The 17,958-nt window shown below is 39.2% G+C and overlaps 5 protein-coding genes across 8 annotated transcripts; 3 read left to right on the top strand and 2 right to left on the bottom strand.

Annotated features, from left to right (window-relative positions):
* Positions 1–268: 268 nt before the first annotated feature.
* On the bottom strand, positions 269–8,622 carry LOC18023209 (SAC3 family protein B). 2 transcript variants are annotated; one of them, XM_024159267.1, is made up of 19 exons: positions 8,393–8,622; positions 7,965–8,045; positions 7,722–7,814; positions 7,499–7,582; positions 7,124–7,219; positions 6,677–6,844; positions 6,251–6,373; positions 5,821–6,033; positions 5,273–5,491; positions 4,947–5,188; positions 4,658–4,758; positions 4,331–4,546; positions 3,996–4,223; positions 3,827–3,918; positions 3,656–3,749; positions 3,464–3,556; positions 2,508–3,364; positions 2,311–2,428; positions 269–2,213 (listed from the first exon to the last, which is right to left on the bottom strand). In XM_024159267.1, exons 1-19 carry the CDS (start codon positions 8,497–8,499, stop codon positions 408–410), a joined length of 5,031 nt encoding a protein of 1,676 aa, XP_024015035.1. In that variant the 5' UTR covers positions 8,500–8,622; the 3' UTR covers positions 269–407. The 2 variants fall into 2 exon arrangements, with proteins under 2 accessions (XP_024015035.1, XP_006407964.2); XM_006407901.2 differs by lacking the exon at positions 8,393–8,622 and having other exon boundaries at positions 408–2,213; positions 7,735–7,814; positions 7,965–7,996.
* A 170-nt stretch (positions 8,623–8,792) lies between these two features.
* On the top strand, positions 8,793–11,120 carry LOC18023208 (prolyl 4-hydroxylase 2). Its single transcript, XM_006407900.2, has 7 exons — positions 8,793–9,099; positions 9,237–9,294; positions 9,402–9,506; positions 9,998–10,055; positions 10,209–10,384; positions 10,485–10,554; positions 10,649–11,120. Exons 1-7 carry the CDS (start codon positions 8,957–8,959, stop codon positions 10,942–10,944), a joined length of 906 nt encoding a protein of 301 aa, XP_006407963.1. The 5' UTR covers positions 8,793–8,956; the 3' UTR covers positions 10,945–11,120.
* A 26-nt stretch (positions 11,121–11,146) lies between these two features.
* On the bottom strand, positions 11,147–12,644 carry LOC18023207 (NADH dehydrogenase [ubiquinone] 1 alpha subcomplex subunit 8-A). Of its 2 annotated transcripts, none has more exons than XM_024159538.1 (3): positions 12,184–12,203; positions 11,876–12,106; positions 11,147–11,495 (listed from the first exon to the last, which is right to left on the bottom strand). In XM_024159538.1, exons 2-3 carry the CDS (start codon positions 12,064–12,066, stop codon positions 11,363–11,365), a joined length of 324 nt encoding a protein of 107 aa, XP_024015306.1. In that variant the 5' UTR covers positions 12,067–12,106; positions 12,184–12,203; the 3' UTR covers positions 11,147–11,362. The 2 variants fall into 2 exon arrangements, with proteins under 2 accessions (XP_024015306.1, XP_006407962.1); XM_006407899.2 differs by having other exon boundaries at positions 11,149–11,495; positions 12,196–12,644.
* On the top strand, positions 12,330–13,244 carry LOC18023206 (50S ribosomal protein L33). The gene is made up of 2 exons (XM_006407898.2): positions 12,330–12,469; positions 12,836–13,244. Exons 1-2 carry the CDS (start codon positions 12,331–12,333, stop codon positions 13,018–13,020), a joined length of 324 nt encoding a protein of 107 aa, XP_006407961.2. The 5' UTR covers position 12,330; the 3' UTR covers positions 13,021–13,244.
* Positions 13,245–14,331: 1,087 nt separating this feature from the next.
* LOC18023205 lies at positions 14,332–17,832 on the top strand. 2 transcript variants are annotated; one of them, XM_024159951.1, is made up of 9 exons: positions 14,332–14,401; positions 14,581–14,672; positions 15,558–15,974; positions 16,099–16,219; positions 16,506–16,818; positions 16,896–16,968; positions 17,066–17,156; positions 17,259–17,338; positions 17,431–17,832. In XM_024159951.1, the coding sequence occupies exons 3-9, from the start codon at positions 15,825–15,827 to the stop codon at positions 17,563–17,565; spliced, it is 963 nt and encodes a 320-aa protein (XP_024015719.1). In that variant the 5' UTR covers positions 14,332–14,401; positions 14,581–14,672; positions 15,558–15,824; the 3' UTR covers positions 17,566–17,832. The 2 variants fall into 2 exon arrangements, with proteins under 2 accessions (XP_024015719.1, XP_006407960.1); XM_006407897.2 differs by having other exon boundaries at positions 14,339–14,672.
* Positions 17,833–17,958: the final 126 nt, after the last annotated feature.

Raw genomic sequence — 17,958 nt, 5'->3', positions numbered from 1 at the left:
CTTTCTTTGCTAATCATTTTCATATAACACAATAAAAGTCAGCGGAGTAGCTAGCCAATTCTTTTATTTGTCTCTTTCCAAAAAAAATACACAAAAAGTCAGCCAAATTGCAGTTGAATTCTCTTATTTGTATTTGTTTTCTATCCAAAAGTAAGTTTTACAAGTGAGATTTTCTTTCAAAAGTTAATTTTATGTTGGTGGGTGTTATTCATTGGAACCGAAGTCTTGTAATTACAGTAGTTGCCATATAAAACAGTTTTTATGGGGTTTTCTCAAGTAAGTGTATGTATGCATATTTGATCATTCGGTAATCATACAATAGCAGCGCCTTTAGGTCAATGCCCTCTAACTCTACTAAGCTGGAATGTAACAACAATACAACATTAACAAAAAGGGCTTAATGAAATTCAAAAGTAAATGCAGAGCTTCTCGGCTATGCTATTCTGTACCAAGTTACATCTCTCCAACAATTCATCTAATCTCTCACTCTCTCTCTCGTTCATCGTCTTCTTCTCCGCTGCTTCTTTACCTTTGCTCCTCCATGATCTCTCGGTTTCATCAGCTAACTCATCTTCCTCAGTTATCATCATATCAATCCTTCTAGAAGCTTCTCTACTCTTCTCCAACATCGACTCATCTATGTCTCTATGATCTTCGATAGGCCTTTCTGTCTCAACCGGTTCGACAACTCTCTGGACTTTGTGATTACATGGAGGAGACGACTTGAAGGGACTGCAGCTGATTTGGATCATTTCGTGAAGCAATGGACGATTTGGACGAGAATATGGGTACGATGCATCTTCAGACAAGAATTTATCAGCATAGCTTGAAGCTGACATAGTGAGATCGGACTTCAGTACGTAGGCCGAGGAAGACGACGAATCGAGCAATCCCATTATCCGCCAGTTGAAGATCCTCTGGAAGATCCCGATCCATTTCGGGATGATATGGTAGTAGCTTGAGTTATGGAGTTCGAGTCTAGTGTTTCTTTGCAGCATCACTCCTGTTTCTTTGGTGGCTAATGAGACTCCCATAAGATTGCTTGTCTGTGTTAAGTACTCGACTAAGCATCCCTCGAGGCGTTGCGTATGGTTCTCTACCTCAGCACCAGAAGCACATCCTAGAGTTAACCATGTCAAATCATCTTCAAAATATGGAAGCTTACAGTTCTCTAGCACAGAATTGAGTGGTTTAATGCTCTCTGCACTGCTCCAGTTCAGGTTGGGTAGATATCGCTTCACCATTGAATGTTCTTTTCTGCTATCCTCGAGCAACATTGTCTCAGGGCCAGGCCAATCAATCCGATTTGCTTCAGCAGCAGAAGTGATATTTCTTTGTGAAGTTTCCAATGCGTCGTTGAAGGCTGATATGCATATGTTAGGACCAACTTCCTGATCTGGCATCTGCTTAAGTAACTCCAATGAAAAACTGAAATGGGTCAGAACAAGTTCCCGCGGTTTAACATGATGAAGATTTGGTTGCAGAGGTGAATTGCCCGCAAGCCATTTAAGCCCATCCCTTAGCCGTGAGTCGCTGAAAAAATGAACTTCCTGTCCCTTCTGGGACTTATTAGCAATAGAAACGATGGTGAAGCTTGCTATCTTTGATTTGTCAATATCATGGAGGCCTAGCTCAGAGACAAGATTGGTATCAGGATCCGTGCTTTCCCCATTGCACGAGCTGATTACTACGAGAAGGGGAAGGAGCGAGCTGTTAGGTACTGATTCAAGAATGCGGTTAAGCTGTTCTCTCTGGAGATTCAGAGGGAGGCCTTTAGATGCAAGGAAAAGAACGGCACTTGCACCACGTGTTGTTTCACACAGATCGTTATCAGCTTCCACATCCCTAGCTATTGAGAGACAGCATTTGAAATCCGAGTCAGACCCACTTGCAGCCCATTTCTTCCATACCGACACACCGGGAGCTGAAAACAGCGGATTATCATCGGAGACACTATGTTCTGCGTGAGGGATAAGCTTTGATAATAACCATCGACTAGCTGCTGAATGTGTATCGTGACTTGATGAGTTTACTGATTTAATCTGAGTACATAAGATGACCTTCCAGCATATGCATTTTGAGTCTGGATTCCTTCCGAGTAGTATATCAGCTATCACATCTGAAATATTCAGCCTTGACCATGATTTTTCATGTTCTTCAAATCTCCTCCTCATGGCTTGATCAATGTCAAACTCACCACATGCCCTCGATTCCTGTGTATGAAAAGAAACCGATATTAGACTTGTATTGCTTCCTTGAAAAAAAGACTAATGATCAGCACATGTTATGGGGAAGAAAACTGAAACTTACATTAGTTTTGCTAAATCGGATAGGAGTACCCAAGGATAGTGAATCCAGTGCAGCAGCTGCAGCTAACTGTCGACGCTCCCGCAATTCACTTTGACGTGAAGACCACCGCTTCCATAATCTGCCAAGATTAGAAAACAGAGGTTAAAAAAATAAAAAAATCTAAACCAATTATCAACTTGCATTAGGAGCTGGCAGACCTTATGATCAACTTGAGTTTTGCCTTTGCCACTTCCTCGTCATACTGATTTGTGATGACCCCATTCCCATCCTCGTCTTGCTGTTCAATGCCATAGAAGTCCTTTTCCAAGGTACTAACCATTGCAGCTTCGGGTCCAGATTCTTCCATAGCATTTATGGTGTCTACACTCGTCGGAGACTCTACAATGGTAGTTACAGGCACACTCTTCACTGGCATAGTCTTCGAACTTTGTTGCAAAGTTGGTCCAGGCACAAGATTCATTTGCATATGCCCAGCACATGGAAATTTAATTTCCCCAGGAGATATACTAGTGTGGCCGTCACTAGGCTGTTTCTTCAAATTCGATGATTCAGCTAGTGGAAATCCAGGAGAACCAAAAGGAGAATAGAACTTTAAGGGAGAATGAAATCCACCAGCCGGCGTAAGGTGAATTTGTTTCTGTTGATCCACTGCTGGATTGATAACAGATGTCTTCACTGGCTTGTCATCCTCCGGTAAGAGGGAAGCCTTAGAGTCGGTCGTTTCTTTATTAACTAGACGCACTGATGTTTGTTTCTTAGGACTTTGAGCAGGCGGCCTTTCATGTTTATGGGCGGTAATATGTGGTTGATATCCTTTTGTTGCTTCCTTCGGCAAGGATGACACCGGAGATGGAACAGAAACATCTTCCCCTACCGAGGGAGCAGAAACATCTTCCACTATGGTTCTTGACTTTTTCATGTGAACAAGTTTAGAGCATTTTGTTTTATAATCCTTGTCAGCATGGAGAAATATGTCATCCTTTACCATGTATGGCTCTTCGAACACCTTAATTGAAAATCCATGGTACTCCAACAGGGCTTCTATGTCCTCTTCCTGAATTCCATCACAGGAAGAAAAATGTAAGACCTCTAGCAATTTCTGTGACAGACCAAGAAAAGGATACACCAAGTAACTAAGCGATGCAAGAATTACCTCCATCCCTATCCACTTTGACGTATCCGAAACTGGGAGACCCTGATTATTTTGCAGAGCCGAGTGCAGAGAAGCAAGTGCCTGAGTTCTCAGCTGATGAAATGGAATAAAGTTTAGATCTCGATGAAATAACCACACAACAATATGGTAAGACTGGAAGCTTTTAAACCTACACCATATATTAGCCCTTACCTTCGAAAAATGAGCATGCATTAAACATGCTTGAAGATAGCTTGCTATTCGTGCGAGGCGAAAGAAGGTGATGAAGTTGCCAGTTCTGCAAGCTCTGTTATTGCACGACTGGTTTCAATATTATAGATCAAGTTAACAAACTTTCAGTCAAGTAAAAATTCATGGAACAACCTGGCTACATTGCGGGCGAAGAGAACTTCTGAAGTTTGCCTTATTTCTGGAGTCATGTTTGCAAGATCAAGAGAAAGTTCTGAAGGTTCAACCTAGCAGGAAATTTAATTATACAGTTAAGATCTTAACACAGAAATCTGACCTGTAAACTTCACCCAGAAGGACTCACCTTATACCCAGGATGCTTGTCGAGTTTGAGAAGAGCATAGTAGCCACGGAACTCTTTTTCTGTAGGAACAACTATTCCTTTCTTCCTGTGATCATCATACATTTGAAACAACTCAACAGATGTCTTGTTCATCTGCTCAATATTCAGATGTGCATCAAACCCCTCTGAAAAGCCCTCTCCTTTGGTATATTCACATAATTCATGCATTGCAATGATGTGAAGTCTTATCTGTAACAAGGAAATCAAATCATCCATAGGACGGAACACACATCCAAAACGGAATATTGGTTATCATCGTGTTTCGTGGAATTTATATAAGATCAGAAAACACAAACCATTTGCTCCAGCAGAGTTATAGCTTCTCGGTTGAAAATATGTTGCATTCTTAGATCCATTCGAATAGCTCTCATCCTATCCCATAAGAAATTGTACATGCCAAGAAAGTTTTCATTGTAAGGCTGGTCAAGCAAACTCAGCAAATATTCCATTGTATTCTGAAGGACAGGCATTGGCCGTATCAAAATTGCTTCTCGCTCCGCCGTCCTGGTATACTAATCAAAGGCAGATATATCAGTAGTCATCACAGTGAATGGGTGGGTAATCTAGTATATGTCATCTAAGAAAGAATCGACACTTAATTGATATGAAAAACGTATACTTACTTTCTTCACAGCAAGGGATTTGCTCGTCTGGTTCCTATCTCCATCCACACGCTCATAATGGTCCAAGTCACCCTTCCTTTCACGATCCCCCCGTTCTGATTCTGGGAAGGTGAATAAGAAAACCCCTCAATATATTTCCTCTACTATCTCAGTACTCACTAAAACAAGACATCAGTTATGGGCAATTTCAATATTGTTCGCAACGCAATTCTTCTCTAATCACATAAAATATAACAAAGACTATCCACTCAATAGTTGTTTTATAAGCATGTCTCAGGCTTATGCTTACCGGGACACATGTCAGGGCATAATCCAATGATAAGAGAGGGCTGCTCCAAGCTTTCATAATCAGACAAGGCATCAACCTTCAGGGCATCCCTACTTGATTCCAGTGAATTGAATGTTTGTTTGTTGTCCAGAGGCTTTACAGTTTTATTTACAGATGATTTAGTAGTATCAACAGGTCTGGCTGCAATAGGCTCCAGTTCACCCTTGAAGCGGGCCAGTCTCTTTGCCCTGGCTTGCTCTTCTCTGTACAAAAGGCACACAGTTCAGAAAATTTAAGAACTCGTCCACATATGAATATAAAGAGCCGATATTGTGCGGTTAATCTACCCTTCAGTACAATCTTGAGAAGGAAAAGAGTTTCCCTGGATATCTTCTTCCACTGGATATAAAGGCGGAGATCTCGTCCTTTTTGTAGCAGGTGAATTGCTTGTCTTACTCGCACTATTAGAATTATTTACAGAGGAGGGCTGCCCAGGAAATTGAGAATCTGAGCTTCTTGAAAGCAAAAATGACTTTGTGCCTGACGCAGGAGGAGATGTTGAAAACCTATTATACAAACAGCACACTTAACTAAGAGCAAGTTTAAGGCACATCCAGCCAGATAGAGAAAAGCAGATTTTTTGCATGAGCACTAAAGATAAAGCTACAAGAGGAAATAGCATGGTTCACCAGGCTCGTAGCAGACAGTTTTCCATCAAAACAATTAAAATTTAAGGTAAATACGTTCATACTCCGATTTGCAAAGGTAAAAGTTTATTAGGACTGTAACCCTATTCCAAATCGTGATTTCCCCTACCATTCATAAGTACACGTAGGACAGGTGGAGACATAACGAAAATAATAAGCTCAGAAAATATGAGTTTCATGCGCACTACCTTCGAAAATCATGTTGAGAAAACACAGGGTCGTCTCGAAGAGGTTTATCGGAAGGTGCTATAGCCGAAGACTTTCTTTTTGTAGCTTCCTGAATTTCAGCTACTTCATGTGCATACGGAAATGAAGGGCTTGGGGTTTGTTCTTGATGAATCAACCGACTGGGATTGCTCCTCGACCTCTCAGGATTATACTCCACAGAAGAGGGAGAGCGCCTACAAAATCATGAGAAAAGGTTCCAGGACGCAAGTTTCAAAAGTCAGTGAGACGACGGACTAATAATCAGTATGAAAATCAAGGAGGAAAAACACATGCATGGTTCAACTTACCATAACTCATGTGAGATATTTTATGACATTTCTTATACCAACAGCAAAAACGAGAGGCAAAGACCAAATATTTATGAAACTGACAAGAAAATAAATAGCTTACATCCAAGTTTGGCTAGAAGGCTGCTGGAAATCATTTAGCAAGCTGCCATCCTCAAAACCAGATACAGGCGATTGATTTTGTCGAGAAAACCCCATACTCCGATCAGGAAAAAGATCTGACCGACTGCAACAAAAATGGAGGATCTTTTAGATTTAAATTTAGTTACAACAATAACCATGATCTCACTAAACATCACAGCCATGCATATGACAGCTCATATTCCAGCACCAAGACCACACAACAAACTTTGAAATCTGAAAGAGAACAGTACATGACGAGAACACAGTAGGTGTACAAACTCTCGCAAAAAGACAAGTGTTAAGAAAGCCAAGGATAAGATAGTGCTACAGAACAGAAAGAATGTTTATTGCAGAAAAAGTCTGCTGGCATAAATGGCCTTCATATAAAGGAAATGGCATAACGGACCTTTTCCTTTTCGAATCTTGTGATCGGCCAATCTCAACAGCATCAGTTCCACTTCTGGAAAGAGTGTGTGATGTACTAGCTGGAGGCGTGGTGGCTACACTATGTTCACCATGATCCTTCAAGAAATTCCTTGATTCATCATGCCCAGTTTGAGGATATAAAGTAGGCCTGAAAGGAAAAATGAGGCAGGTGGAATTAATGTAACTCATCAAGAACAATCCAGCAGCTTGCTTATGGAGTTTCAAAGCCGCTGCCATAGTAAGACCCTACGTATTAGGCATTCAGATGGGCAAAGACCTATAGCACTCCGCCACAGCCTGCTCTCTTCCTAATGCTATATTTTCTATTGCAGAAGACTGAAAGCATTGAGTTGTGTGATTAACACTGCTGCCAAGGTGTCGAATATGACACTCTTCTAAGTGGAACATATCACACGTAGACTTTTACCTCTGAACTTCAGGAAAGTTGTAAGGTCTCACAGAGGGGCTTGGACGTGGAAAAGCTTCCGAACCCCATGGTATTCCATTGGCAGGTCCTGGGCTCCTGAAAAAACCATAGCATTGAAGTGTTCCAATAAATTTCTTCATATCAAAATTTGTCCAACCCTCAGAAGATTCAAGCAGAACTTTCACCAAAACAAAAAATAGACAATAATTTTTATTATTTAGATTGTATCTATCCTCCATATTGGTTAACCAATATTTTGTATTCAGACTTTCTTTCAAAAATTCAATTTCATCACCAGCTGTTTCAACTCAAAGATCGTGTATGTACAGGCATAAAAAAAAAAGAAAGAGAGCCATAAAAGTAAGTTAGTCTAACCTTTGAATTCCACCAGGTCGGTAAGATTGTCCTGGGGGATTTTGAAAAGCCGAATGAGTTGGTGTTCGATTCATTGGAGGAATACTGCAAGCAAAAACCATAATGATTTAGGGAATAACCCAAACGAAGAATAAAGCCAACCTAACATCATCATCATCATCAGGCAGATAAAACTGAAAGAGCAAAGGAAGAAGATTAAGCCATACAATTAAGAATGTCTAACCTTTGAACCCCACCTGGTCGGTAAGGTTTCCCTATAAAGGGTGGAGGGTTTTGAGAAGCCGAAGGAGGGGGTGCTTGCTGAATTGGAGGACCACTACAAGCAAAAGTTCCGATACGCAGGTGAGAATGTAAAGGACATAGAAAGTTAGCAGACTTGATAAGAAAGACCACAAGAAGTAGCACAACAAGTCTCCCTAAGGTGACTCACAAACAACCTAACACAGTAGAGCAAAGTTTATCTAACCTTTGAATTCCAGCAGGTCCAAAAGATTGTCCTGCGTAGGGTGAACGGTTTTGAGACGCCAGTGGCTGAACTGGAGGATCACTACAAGCAAATCCCCAATTCGCAGGGTTAAAATTTAGAGAAAAGAGTAAAACCTGAGAGAACCAAAATCAAAGTGCAGCTACTCTTAAGGAAGGTAAAGAAAACCACACAAACTACATTCGAAAATAGGCAACTGAGCTTTAGAAACCCGAAGCTTAGAGCTGCCAAAGTGATACAGAGCACAACCGCATAGAATATTCAAGATACTTAAGCGTGCTCCTAGACACAACAAGGAAAAATTGTAGAGCATAATAGATCCATAGCGTGAAATCAATCTAAAAACCTCAGAAAGTGGAATGAAAGTAGGATCATGTGCATACAGAAATCAACAGGATAGAAAAGCACACCTGGTGGTTGTGGGATGCGTTGGAGCAGAAGTGCCGAAGGTTGTAAACGGCGATGGCTTGGAGCTCATCGCCGGCCCTACATCTTTTCCAAAAGGCTTAAACGCCATCTCTTTAAGTTTTCCTTAAATTGCCCTTATTAGCTTTTGATTCTTCTTCAGCTTTCATTCACATTCGTCGCCGGCTAAAATCAAAACCAGACACCTCTCCGGCGAGGATTATTTCACTTTTCTGAAATTCGACGTCCAGTTGGTTTAGAATTTAACCGGCAGGAAATAATTATGTTGGGCTTTAATGTGAATTGGGCCTTTGTCTATAATTTTAATGGGCTTTCTAATGGGAAATTGGTAAAGCAGCCGAGAAATAATTGTTATGAACGTTCCGGATTAGCAAAAACGACGTGCGCATGTCGTCGCCATCTCGTTAGGTAGAGCCATCAGCTCTTCATGACCGTTGACATTTTCCAGAGAAGAGAAGTAAAAATTTCCCTCTTTATTTTCTCGGGAGAAAAGTTAATTATCCCCAGCTCTTGATCTCTCCACGTTTTCCTGGATCCAAGCGAGTGCGATGCTGATGTCAATGTCTCGCCGGGGATTGTTGTTGTTCGTCGCCGTCTTCCTCGTCTCTCTTCGGTCTTCCACTTCCCTGATTAGTTCTCCCAGTTCTATCATCAACCCTTCTAAAGTCAAACAGGTTTCTTCAAAACCCAGGTTTGATTTTCTCCTCCCTCCGTCTATTGTTTGATTCCATCAGTGACAAGTGACGCGAAAGCCTCTGAGTAATTTTTGAACATCAACTTTTGTGTGTTTGATGCTCAATTGGGAAACTTTTGATGTTGTTTCTTCAGGGCATTTGTGTATGAAGGTTTTCTGACGGACCTGGAGTGTGATCATCTGATCTCCCTTGTGAGTTCATATTATAACACGATTTTGATCTCTGTGTCTGAGCTCAATTTTGGAAAGTTTTTTCTCTTTGAATGTGCTGATTTCAGTTTCTGATTTTGACTTTTCAGGCGAAAGAGAATCTGCAGAGATCTGCGGTTGCTGATAACGATAATGGCGAGAGTCAAGTCAGTGACGTTCGGACCAGCTCCGGCACGTTTATCTCCAAAGGAAAGGTGACATTTTTATTCTGTTTTCTTTAATTCGCCGTAAAACTTAGAGCTTTAATTCGAATCTCACTGAATTTCTTCGATTCGACATTGGTCTTGATTCGAATGTATGAAAATTCACTAAAAGAGCTCTGAATCTCAGATGTGGATCATGATAAAAACCGGATCTGATAAGTCGAAACCCTCATGTGTCTGATGAATTAGATCCCTTATCCAATTCAGTAATTCACACACATATTGGATTGTTCATCAGATTTTGAGTTACACTGATCATGTTTATGAATCTTTCTAAACAAATTCACGTTGATCCTTCCGGTTTCTTGGTAGAGTGACCCAAAACTGTAGTTGATTTGTGATTGCTGCTTGGTACTACTTAAAGGTTTCACAGGGCTAGTTAGTCAACGGAACTACTTCTGCGTGTGTATGATAATCAATCAATCGTGGATTTTTAGTAATGATTACAATCTTCATGTAAAACTCTCTTTGCTTAATCACAGGATCCTATTGTTTCCGGTATAGAGGACAAACTCTCCACATGGACATTCCTCCCCAAAGGTAACAAGACTTTCTCAATGGCTTAATAGCGATCTATTGGTTTCAAAAGATTAAGTACAGAGGAACCTCAACTCTTACTCGATTTTCTTGAAGAAAGTTATTTGAGAAGATATTTATTGTTTCTAAGTAGTCCTTACACTATCTTGGTGACAGAAAACGGGGAAGATCTTCAGGTATTGAGATATGAGTCCGGTCAGAAATATGACGCTCACTTTGACTACTTTCACGACAAAGTCAACATCGCCCGTGGTGGACACCGCATAGCAACGGTTCTCATGTATCTATCCAATGTTACAAAGGGTGGAGAAACTGTTTTCCCTGATGCATTGGTTTGTATTACATCTATTACAATGCCTACTCTGTTTAATGGTTCTATAAATGGGACAACTATATCATTTTTTCCGTTCTCTGAAGAAAGTTTCACTGCAGGAATATTCTCGCCGCAAGCTTTCTGAGAACAAAGACGACCTTTCTGATTGTGCAAAGAAAGGGATTGCTGGTGAGCTATAGAACTTTTTATCATAAGTTGCTGGTTTTCCTGTAGAGATCTTATCTCTAAAGAGTGTTTTTGATTTCTGGGTTAATGCTCCTAGTGAAACCGAAGAAAGGAGATGCACTCTTGTTCTTCAACCTCCACCAAGACGCAATCCCAGATCCCTTGAGCCTTCACGGAGGTTGTCCTGTGATCGAAGGAGAGAAATGGTCAGCAACTAAGTGGATCCACGTGGACTCATTCGACAAGATATTGACACATGACGGTAACTGTACGGATATAAACGAGAGCTGTGAAAGATGGGCAGTGCTTGGGGAATGCGCAAAGAACCCAGAGTATATGGTGGGAACTCCAGAGCTCCCTGGAAACTGCAGGCGTAGCTGTAAAGCTTGTTGAAGAGTTAAAATTATATTTTCTCTGTACCATTAAGTACCTTTTTTTTTTTTTTTAACCTTGAATGAGTTTCTTTTTCTCGTTTTTCCTGTTTCTGTTGAATTGTTGTTTGTTGAAGAACGTCTCTTGTTCTTGAATCAGTTAGATTGCTCGTATCAATGGACTCTCTATTTCAATTAGGTCTTTAAGTGTTCTCGTTTTCTGTCTTTACTTGAAGGTCAAGTTATGAGCAGAGCTATAAGTAGTATAACATTTTCGGATTTTCCATAGAACAAAAACGAGTTATTTAGAATGTAATAAGTTGGTGTTTGAAACTGTCATACCAATATTAGAAACTGAAGTGCAATCCATTTTAATTCATTAGTTTGTACTATATATCGAGGCAGGTACTAGGTAGTAGACACACCATGAAGTTGAATTCTCATTTCAAGGGGCAAGCTTTCTCGAATGCTTCTTGCTCTTTCCGACACAAATCAAACTCATTTGTGAAGTAATACATGCAGCCGACATAAGCATCCATCTCCTTTGGGCATTTCTGGTGAAGATCTTTCAGCCTACAAAAAACTCAAATTAAGACGGTTATGGATCACCACCGTCTCATGATTTGAATTGAAGCTTACAAAACTGGAGAGCTCTTACGAAATAGACCACTATGCATAACTACACAAAGACTCAAACAACTGTTCTTAGATATTAAACAAATGGCAGGCTTTTGGATTCAAATTCAATCCGAGGAAATGATCCACAGTATACAAAGACTAACAAGGTTCTAGGAATGTTTCGAATTCAATGAAAACAGCAAAACATGTGAAGAAAGATTCTTTCAATCAACAATGTGGCATTTTCCACTATCTTCTTCACCAAGATTACCAGAATTAGCCCAAACGGGTTACACGACGACGATCATCCAAATATCTTGAAATGAGAAACTTACAGGCCAAGCACACAGCGAGTGACGTCACGTCCCTTTTCGAGGCATTTCTCTGGGTTAGGATCATTCTTCTTGCATTTCAGGAACGCCATGTTTTCCGGCATACACCTGATTCCTATATGCTTCGCCGACGCTGTCAAAACCGCCGACGTAGGGATCGGATTCCCCTTCCCGTCCACCGCACTCTCCGCCATCGCTCAAGATTTTCCACAATCCCTTATTCTCAAATCGAATCTGATCGCAAATCTGAGAATCAAAAAATTTTCGAAATCCAACGGAAAATTTGATTGATTAAGCAAAAACAAACGCACATTGTCTCTCACCTTTCCTGCGGATGACTCGAGTCTTCTTCTCTACTGACAAGTGACAACAAGAAGCATTTCGCTGTCGTCATTAAACGCTGTGTTTTGATTTTGCAATCATAGGCCAATATTGGGCTCGTTTAAAAAAGGCCCATTATGTTTGATCTAAACCCAATTTCCCGTTTCCTAGGTTTTTTTCAACCGTCATCCTCGTCGGCGTTTGGTTATCTCTGTGAACGTGTTCACCGATCAGTCTCTCCTTCGCCGGACTCCGTCGTCGCTTTCTATTTTCCAGGTATGCGTGATCCTCTAACCTTTTCGATCTCGACTCATCTCGATCTGTTTAGAGATAAATTCACCTCTTCGAAAGGATTCTTCTAGTGTTTATCGTGTTCGAACTGAGATTTCTGTACCGAAGATCTCTGAAATTCTAAGCATTAGATCTCAAAATGAGCTATTTCCCATATGATTTAGGCTAAAACTATTCATTTCTAAGTTTTGCCAATCATCAAATTATAGCTTCAACTAGAGTAAACAAAAAAAAAAAAATCAAAACTTTATACGTTTTGTTCCTCTGTTTCATCAATTTCAAGGGCTTAAAGTTGAAATATTGTTGATATCTTGTATGATACCATTCTCTTACTTCCTTGTGTGTTTGAAGTGAGAGAGATGGGTGACAAGAGGAAGAAGACGTTCATGTTCATCCGACTAGTGTCAGCAGCTGGAACTGGATTCTTCTATGTCAAGAGGAAGAGTAGCAAGGGACTTCTTGAGAAGCTTGAGTTCCGCAAGTACGATCCTCGAGTCAATCGTCATGTCCTCTTTACTGAGCAGAAGATGAAGTGAAGAAGCAAAACAAAAGCAAAGATGGCTTTTGCCTGTTATGCTAGCAAACACAATTACAAAAATGCAAGTTACTTTCATCAAGCAAATAACTTTTCAATTTAGGATTCTAAAACCTAATTGCAGTTTGATTGTATTCGTGATCAATTTCGAGATACCCTTTATTCTATTAGATTTCCGAACAGTTGTATTGTGTGAGCCTATAATCGAATCTCACTTATGTTTTCTATTACTTAGATGTTTATATATAATCACTCATTGTCATTTCGAGCTGCAAGCAATCGCTAGAATGCGAATTGATTTCTTTACCTAATGAACTAACTAACCTTACGAGCTTCCTTTAACTTTACTCTTTCCTAATTCATTCACTCTTATGGCTGCCTAAATGATGAACCAGCAAGGGCCTAACATTTGGAGATCTTTGAGTCATTTTCTATAATCTGTAAAGAAGCCTAATACTTGATTATCTGAATTGTTCGGCGAAATAAGGCAAATTACAAACGGCTATTTAGATAGCCTAAATCCGTAATGGACCTACCATATATATCTGAATTATGACTTGGAGATGAGTCTTGGCAGACAAATATAATTAAATTCCATTTAGGATGACTAATTGAACACTTATCTTGGGTTGGTGGTTATAAAATGATGTTTTAAGCGTATGACGATTTGACCAGTCTCTCTACTCTCCTTTTTGTGTTTGGTATTTGATTGTGATAAAGATAGGAGTAGGCCAGACAAGTAAATTGGTCAAACGGTAAATTGACTGTTTCGATGACCATACAAACAAAACAACCCACCAAACTATATTAGTATAAGATTTTCTTTTAGGTGTATAATTGTAGCATGTGGTATATTACGTGGGAGATTAGAGTAGTTTATACAATACATTCTGGTGAGGACTTAAAGACGCAATTTTAAAATCATCGTGATTTGTGATTTGGAAAAATTTATACTAGAATAAGTAGATGCAAAAGTAGCTTTTTCTTCTTACTTTCAAACCTAATTTATTTTGGTAAAACTTTAATTAAAATGGAATACTTGAATTTCCAAATTCACATATATAGTTAGAAAAATCTTCAATGCGTAAGAACGAAGGAGAATGATTTTCCCTTGAAAGCGACGGAATCGACATGAACATGAGGTTCGAAACTCGTAACGTTGAATTTTCCTCGTCATCTTCGTCGAAATCAACGACAAGAATATGATTCGTTTTTCTCTGTCGATATTCAAGTATTAAATTGGATTATGAGAATTTTGTATTCTTTTTTTAGTAACATCTTTTTTGGGAAATTAAAGAACAGTAATTATATAAGGGGAGTGTCAGTGGCAACTACGTATTTATATAAGTGAACAAAATAAAGTACGAGCCTTTTCGTATAATGTCAGTCTTGGATTCAATGAATATAAAAAACTACAATTATTTCATCAAATAGACTAATAGAGATTGTTTTATCTTCTCTCTATCTCTCTCTTACAGGATATTTGTCGAGCAGCTTCGATTTTGTATTGATATAATTTTTTTTTATTATCGGTTTAATTTTGGTTCGATCATGATGCAAGATTTGGCAGCTCAACAACCGGAAATTGCTATAATCGTGGGGGATTCTTCACCTTCATCTTCTTCTCCTCTTCCGCCTCATTCTTCTTCTCAGGTACATATTTTCAAAAAAAGAGAAAAAAATCCTATCTTTGTCTCTTCTTGTAGAACCTAAGACGAATTATTATTCTGGGTTTGTAGATTCTAAGGTAAATCTGAAAGCTTTTTCCTCATAGCTTGTCTCTAATCTCTTAATTTCACGTGGGTAAATTCAAGAGTCGTTAGAAAACGAATCTGGGTTTTATTTGTTGTTAATTGTGTTGTGTCTTAATGATTGCTCCGGTTGGACTATCCACAACATTTCCTCTAAAGTTGTAGGGTTTATATGGCTTGACATTATAATTGAGATCTTTTCTCTTCCTCTGTTCGTCTGAATATCGATTTAATCTATCTGATTGACTTAGTAGCCATAGAATCTCCTTTTGATTTATTTATGTTTCTATTATAAAGAAAATTTTAAAAAACTGGAGCCACTTGGGATTGTTTTATATAGAAGAAGTTTTCAGCTTTTCTGTGGAAAAAAAATTGAAATGAGAAGTACAGATCTATTGTTTCGATCTTGCATTTATAATTGGGAATAGCTTCAGTAACTACAAAGCTTCCTTTTCCCCTCGTTGTTAACATATTAGAGTGTTTCCTCAAAGTTTGGATATGGGGAAAGATTGTTTATTCTGACCCTCAGGTCTAGTTTTGCATGTGTGTAACCATTGCAAAGTTAGTATTTTTTGAACGAGTCAAATGACGAAAGCAAGCTTATGTTTCTTCTACTTATTCAAGTGTCAACGATATAGAGATCTGAAGGTCTAACAATGTCACTAATTCGAATTGAAAATGCTGGATTTCTCTTTAAATGAGAAAATGCTGTAATCAAATTTCGGATTTTTTGTTAGTATTTATTGTGCATGCGGAAGGCCTGAACTTTGACACGTATTGCTTATAGGGTGATCATCAGGTAAAAGAAAAATCTACTGAAGATGTGCCGAGCTCTCAACCGAGCGGAACCCACTTGGATCTTTCAATACAAATACCCACAAGACCAGTTCCATTTGTTGGTGGCCGTAACCCAAAGAGTTCATTGAAGTCCACAAGTTCATTCAAAAGTGGCAGTACATCGTCACCAAGAGGAATCTTGCGGAATTTAAGCTTGAAAAAGAAAGTTGTAGCTCATCCTGAAAGCGAGAGAAGCTCCCTACTATCTCCTGGTCTCATGGAAACAACGAAAAAGCCCGATACTGCAGGTTCAGATACTTCCCCTTATTGGAAAAGATGCTTGTCGCTTCCATCTAGACATGCCGCAAAATTGTCTCCTGTGGTATCTGCACAGGTTTCAGTTGGTCTGCCTGGTGAACCGCCCAATGTGAGTTATTTGCTACCTTAAGATTATAATGTGTAAAAAAGTTAAATTTACCAAAGGACATTATTTTCTTTCCCAAAATATACCTGAAAAGAAAGAGAAAAATAAAGATTTTACTTTGTTGCAGAAAGATAATATTTATCCACCAGTTCCAAGGTCCTTGTCCATGCCTGGAAGAAACAAAGTGATTGTGCGATCTATTTCTTTTGACAACCAGAAAGCTCGTGTTTCGTCTGAAATAAGCGCAGGTATATGTTTCTAACAGATGTGAACATCAAATATTTTCCTAAGTTTATCATCTTACTGTTGAGTTTAGGCAGTCACTTTATGCTGAAATTCTTGAGTGGAGCCTTTTTTATAGATCGGCAGGTTTTGTATTTCAATTGAATCAAAAGATACAGACTTGTGAAAAAACTTGAGATTTGCATAATAATATAAGGAATAGATTGATTCATGTGCAGTGTTTTTGGTGTAAAGTATGATCATTGTTTCCTTTTTTTTTATTGTGTTTGCTGATTCTTCCATCTTTGGCAGATCAAATCTCTCCCGTTCCTACAGAAGAAACTGATGAAGAAATTCCAGAAGAAGAAGCAGTGTGCAGGATCTGCCTGGACGTGTGCGAAGAAGGCAATACTCTGAAAATGGAGTGTAGCTGCAAAGGTGATCTCAGACTTGTTCATGAAGCGTGTGCCATTAAGTGGTTTAGTACGAAGGGGACAAGAACCTGTGACGTCTGTAGACAAGAAGTCCAGAACTTACCAGTTACATTGCTTCGTGTGCCTACAACTAATCAACCAAACAACAGGCGTGATCGCAGTCAACATAATATGCAGTCACCAACCGCTAGGTAACCTCAACATTCTTCTTCTTTTTTTTCACCATTCATCAAAATAACACAACTGAGAATTGAATGGTTTGGTGCAGTGCTTGGCAAGAGTTTGTGGTGCTAGTTCTAATCAGCACAGTCTGTTACTTCTTCTTCCTCGAGCAATTACTGGTAAGCCACGGATAGAAAGTATTTGTTTTGGTTGATGCTTTGTTACAAAGAAAAAAATATATTGGCAAAGTTGTTAAAATGTCTCTTTTGTATGTAGATAAGGGACTTGAACACGCAAGCTATCTACATAGCAGCGCCATTTTCATTGACGTTGGGCCTCTTAGCATCCGTTTTTGCCATTGTCCTCGGTAAACGCAACCATCCTGCCTCAGAGACCTCTAAAGTCTCGCTCTTTCCTTTGTTTGCCAACAAAAATTTTAAAACTTTGTGATTACAATCTGACTCTGCAGCTATCAGAGAATACATATGGACATACGCAGCACTTGAGTTTGCGCTTGTGGGGATGCTGGTTCATCTATTGTATGCTACGGTAAGCAAGACTCTCACTTAAATCGATTTATCCGTAAAATCATTACTGATACAAGTGGAAATCAAAACATTTTCTCAATCTCTGTGTTTCAGGTTAGACTACCGGCGATCTATGCTGTACTTTTTGCAGGGATTCTTGGTTTTGGGATAGCCGTGTGCCTAAACTCGTTGTATCTTCATTATTTCGCTTGGCGTGTACGGGTTGCAGAGAACTCGAGTCCAGTATGAGATTATCTTTTTCTTTGATTTCTCTTTTCTTCGTTGAGTTTGTATCATGCAAGAAGAAGAAGAAGAAGAAGTTGTTTATCTGATCCAGCAGTGACATGTAATGTGTAAATATATCTAGCCTTCTTCAAAAATGTTACTCACGTTCCTTTTTTTGTGCCCCTACAGTCTTTCATTTTTGGGGACGATGATAGTTTTTAAAAGGGAATTTCGTGTATCAAATGAAAAAAAGTTTTTCATGTACAATGCACTTCTTAAATGAAAAGGGGAGTATGATCTACAACGCTATGCTATTTTCGTCTTTTTGTCGTTTTTTGAAGGTATAAACGGTAGGTGTTCATGTTGACTTCAATAAAACATCACGTCGCCAACATATTGAAAGAAAAAAAAAAGGAT

Source organism: Eutrema salsugineum, unplaced genomic scaffold (genome assembly GCF_000478725.1).
Source record: "Eutrema salsugineum unplaced genomic scaffold, Eutsalg1_0 scaffold_13, whole genome shotgun sequence".
NCBI lineage: Eukaryota > Viridiplantae > Streptophyta > Magnoliopsida > Brassicales > Brassicaceae > Eutrema > Eutrema salsugineum.
The sequence above is the reverse complement of the archived record's forward strand: the minus strand, read 5'-3'. Positions and strand labels throughout refer to the sequence as shown.

Excerpts from the sequence above, each read along its gene's own strand:
- LOC18023208 (XM_006407900.2), top strand. The coding sequence starts at position 8,957 with ATGCTGATGTCAATGTCTCGCCGGGGATTGTTGTTGTTCGTCGCCGTC. Across the intron at positions 9,100-9,236 it reads CAGGTTTCTTCAAAACCCAG|GGCATTTGTGTATGAAGGTT; the intron begins GTTTGATTTTCT and ends TTGTTTCTTCAG. Across the intron at positions 10,056-10,208 it reads ATGGACATTCCTCCCCAAAG|AAAACGGGGAAGATCTTCAG; the intron begins GTAACAAGACTT and ends TCTTGGTGACAG.
- LOC18023206 (XM_006407898.2), top strand. The coding sequence starts at position 12,331 with ATGTTTGATCTAAACCCAATTTCCCGTTTCCTAGGTTTTTTTCAACCG. Across the intron at positions 12,470-12,835 it reads CGTCGCTTTCTATTTTCCAG|TGAGAGAGATGGGTGACAAG; the intron begins GTATGCGTGATC and ends GTGTGTTTGAAG.
- LOC18023209 (XM_024159267.1), bottom strand. The coding sequence starts at position 8,499 with ATGGCGTTTAAGCCTTTTGGAAAAGATGTAGGGCCGGCGATGAGCTCC. Across the intron at positions 7,815-7,964 it reads GGACCTGCTGGAATTCAAAG|TGGTCCTCCAATTCAGCAAG; the intron begins GTTAGATAAACT and ends TTTTGCTTGTAG. Across the intron at positions 3,750-3,826 it reads TTCGCCCGCAATGTAGCCAG|AGCTTGCAGAACTGGCAACT; the intron begins GTTGTTCCATGA and ends GTGCAATAACAG.
- LOC18023205 (XM_006407897.2), top strand. The coding sequence starts at position 14,571 with ATGATGCAAGATTTGGCAGCTCAACAACCGGAAATTGCTATAATCGTG. Across the intron at positions 17,157-17,258 it reads CGTTTTTGCCATTGTCCTCG|CTATCAGAGAATACATATGG; the intron begins GTAAACGCAACC and ends CTGACTCTGCAG. Across the intron at positions 17,339-17,430 it reads TTCATCTATTGTATGCTACG|GTTAGACTACCGGCGATCTA; the intron begins GTAAGCAAGACT and ends TCTGTGTTTCAG.
- LOC18023207 (XM_006407899.2), bottom strand. The coding sequence starts at position 12,066 with ATGGCGGAGAGTGCGGTGGACGGGAAGGGGAATCCGATCCCTACGTCG. Across the intron at positions 11,496-11,875 it reads ACTCGCTGTGTGCTTGGCCT|GCTGAAAGATCTTCACCAGA; the intron begins GTAAGTTTCTCA and ends AGTTTTTTGTAG.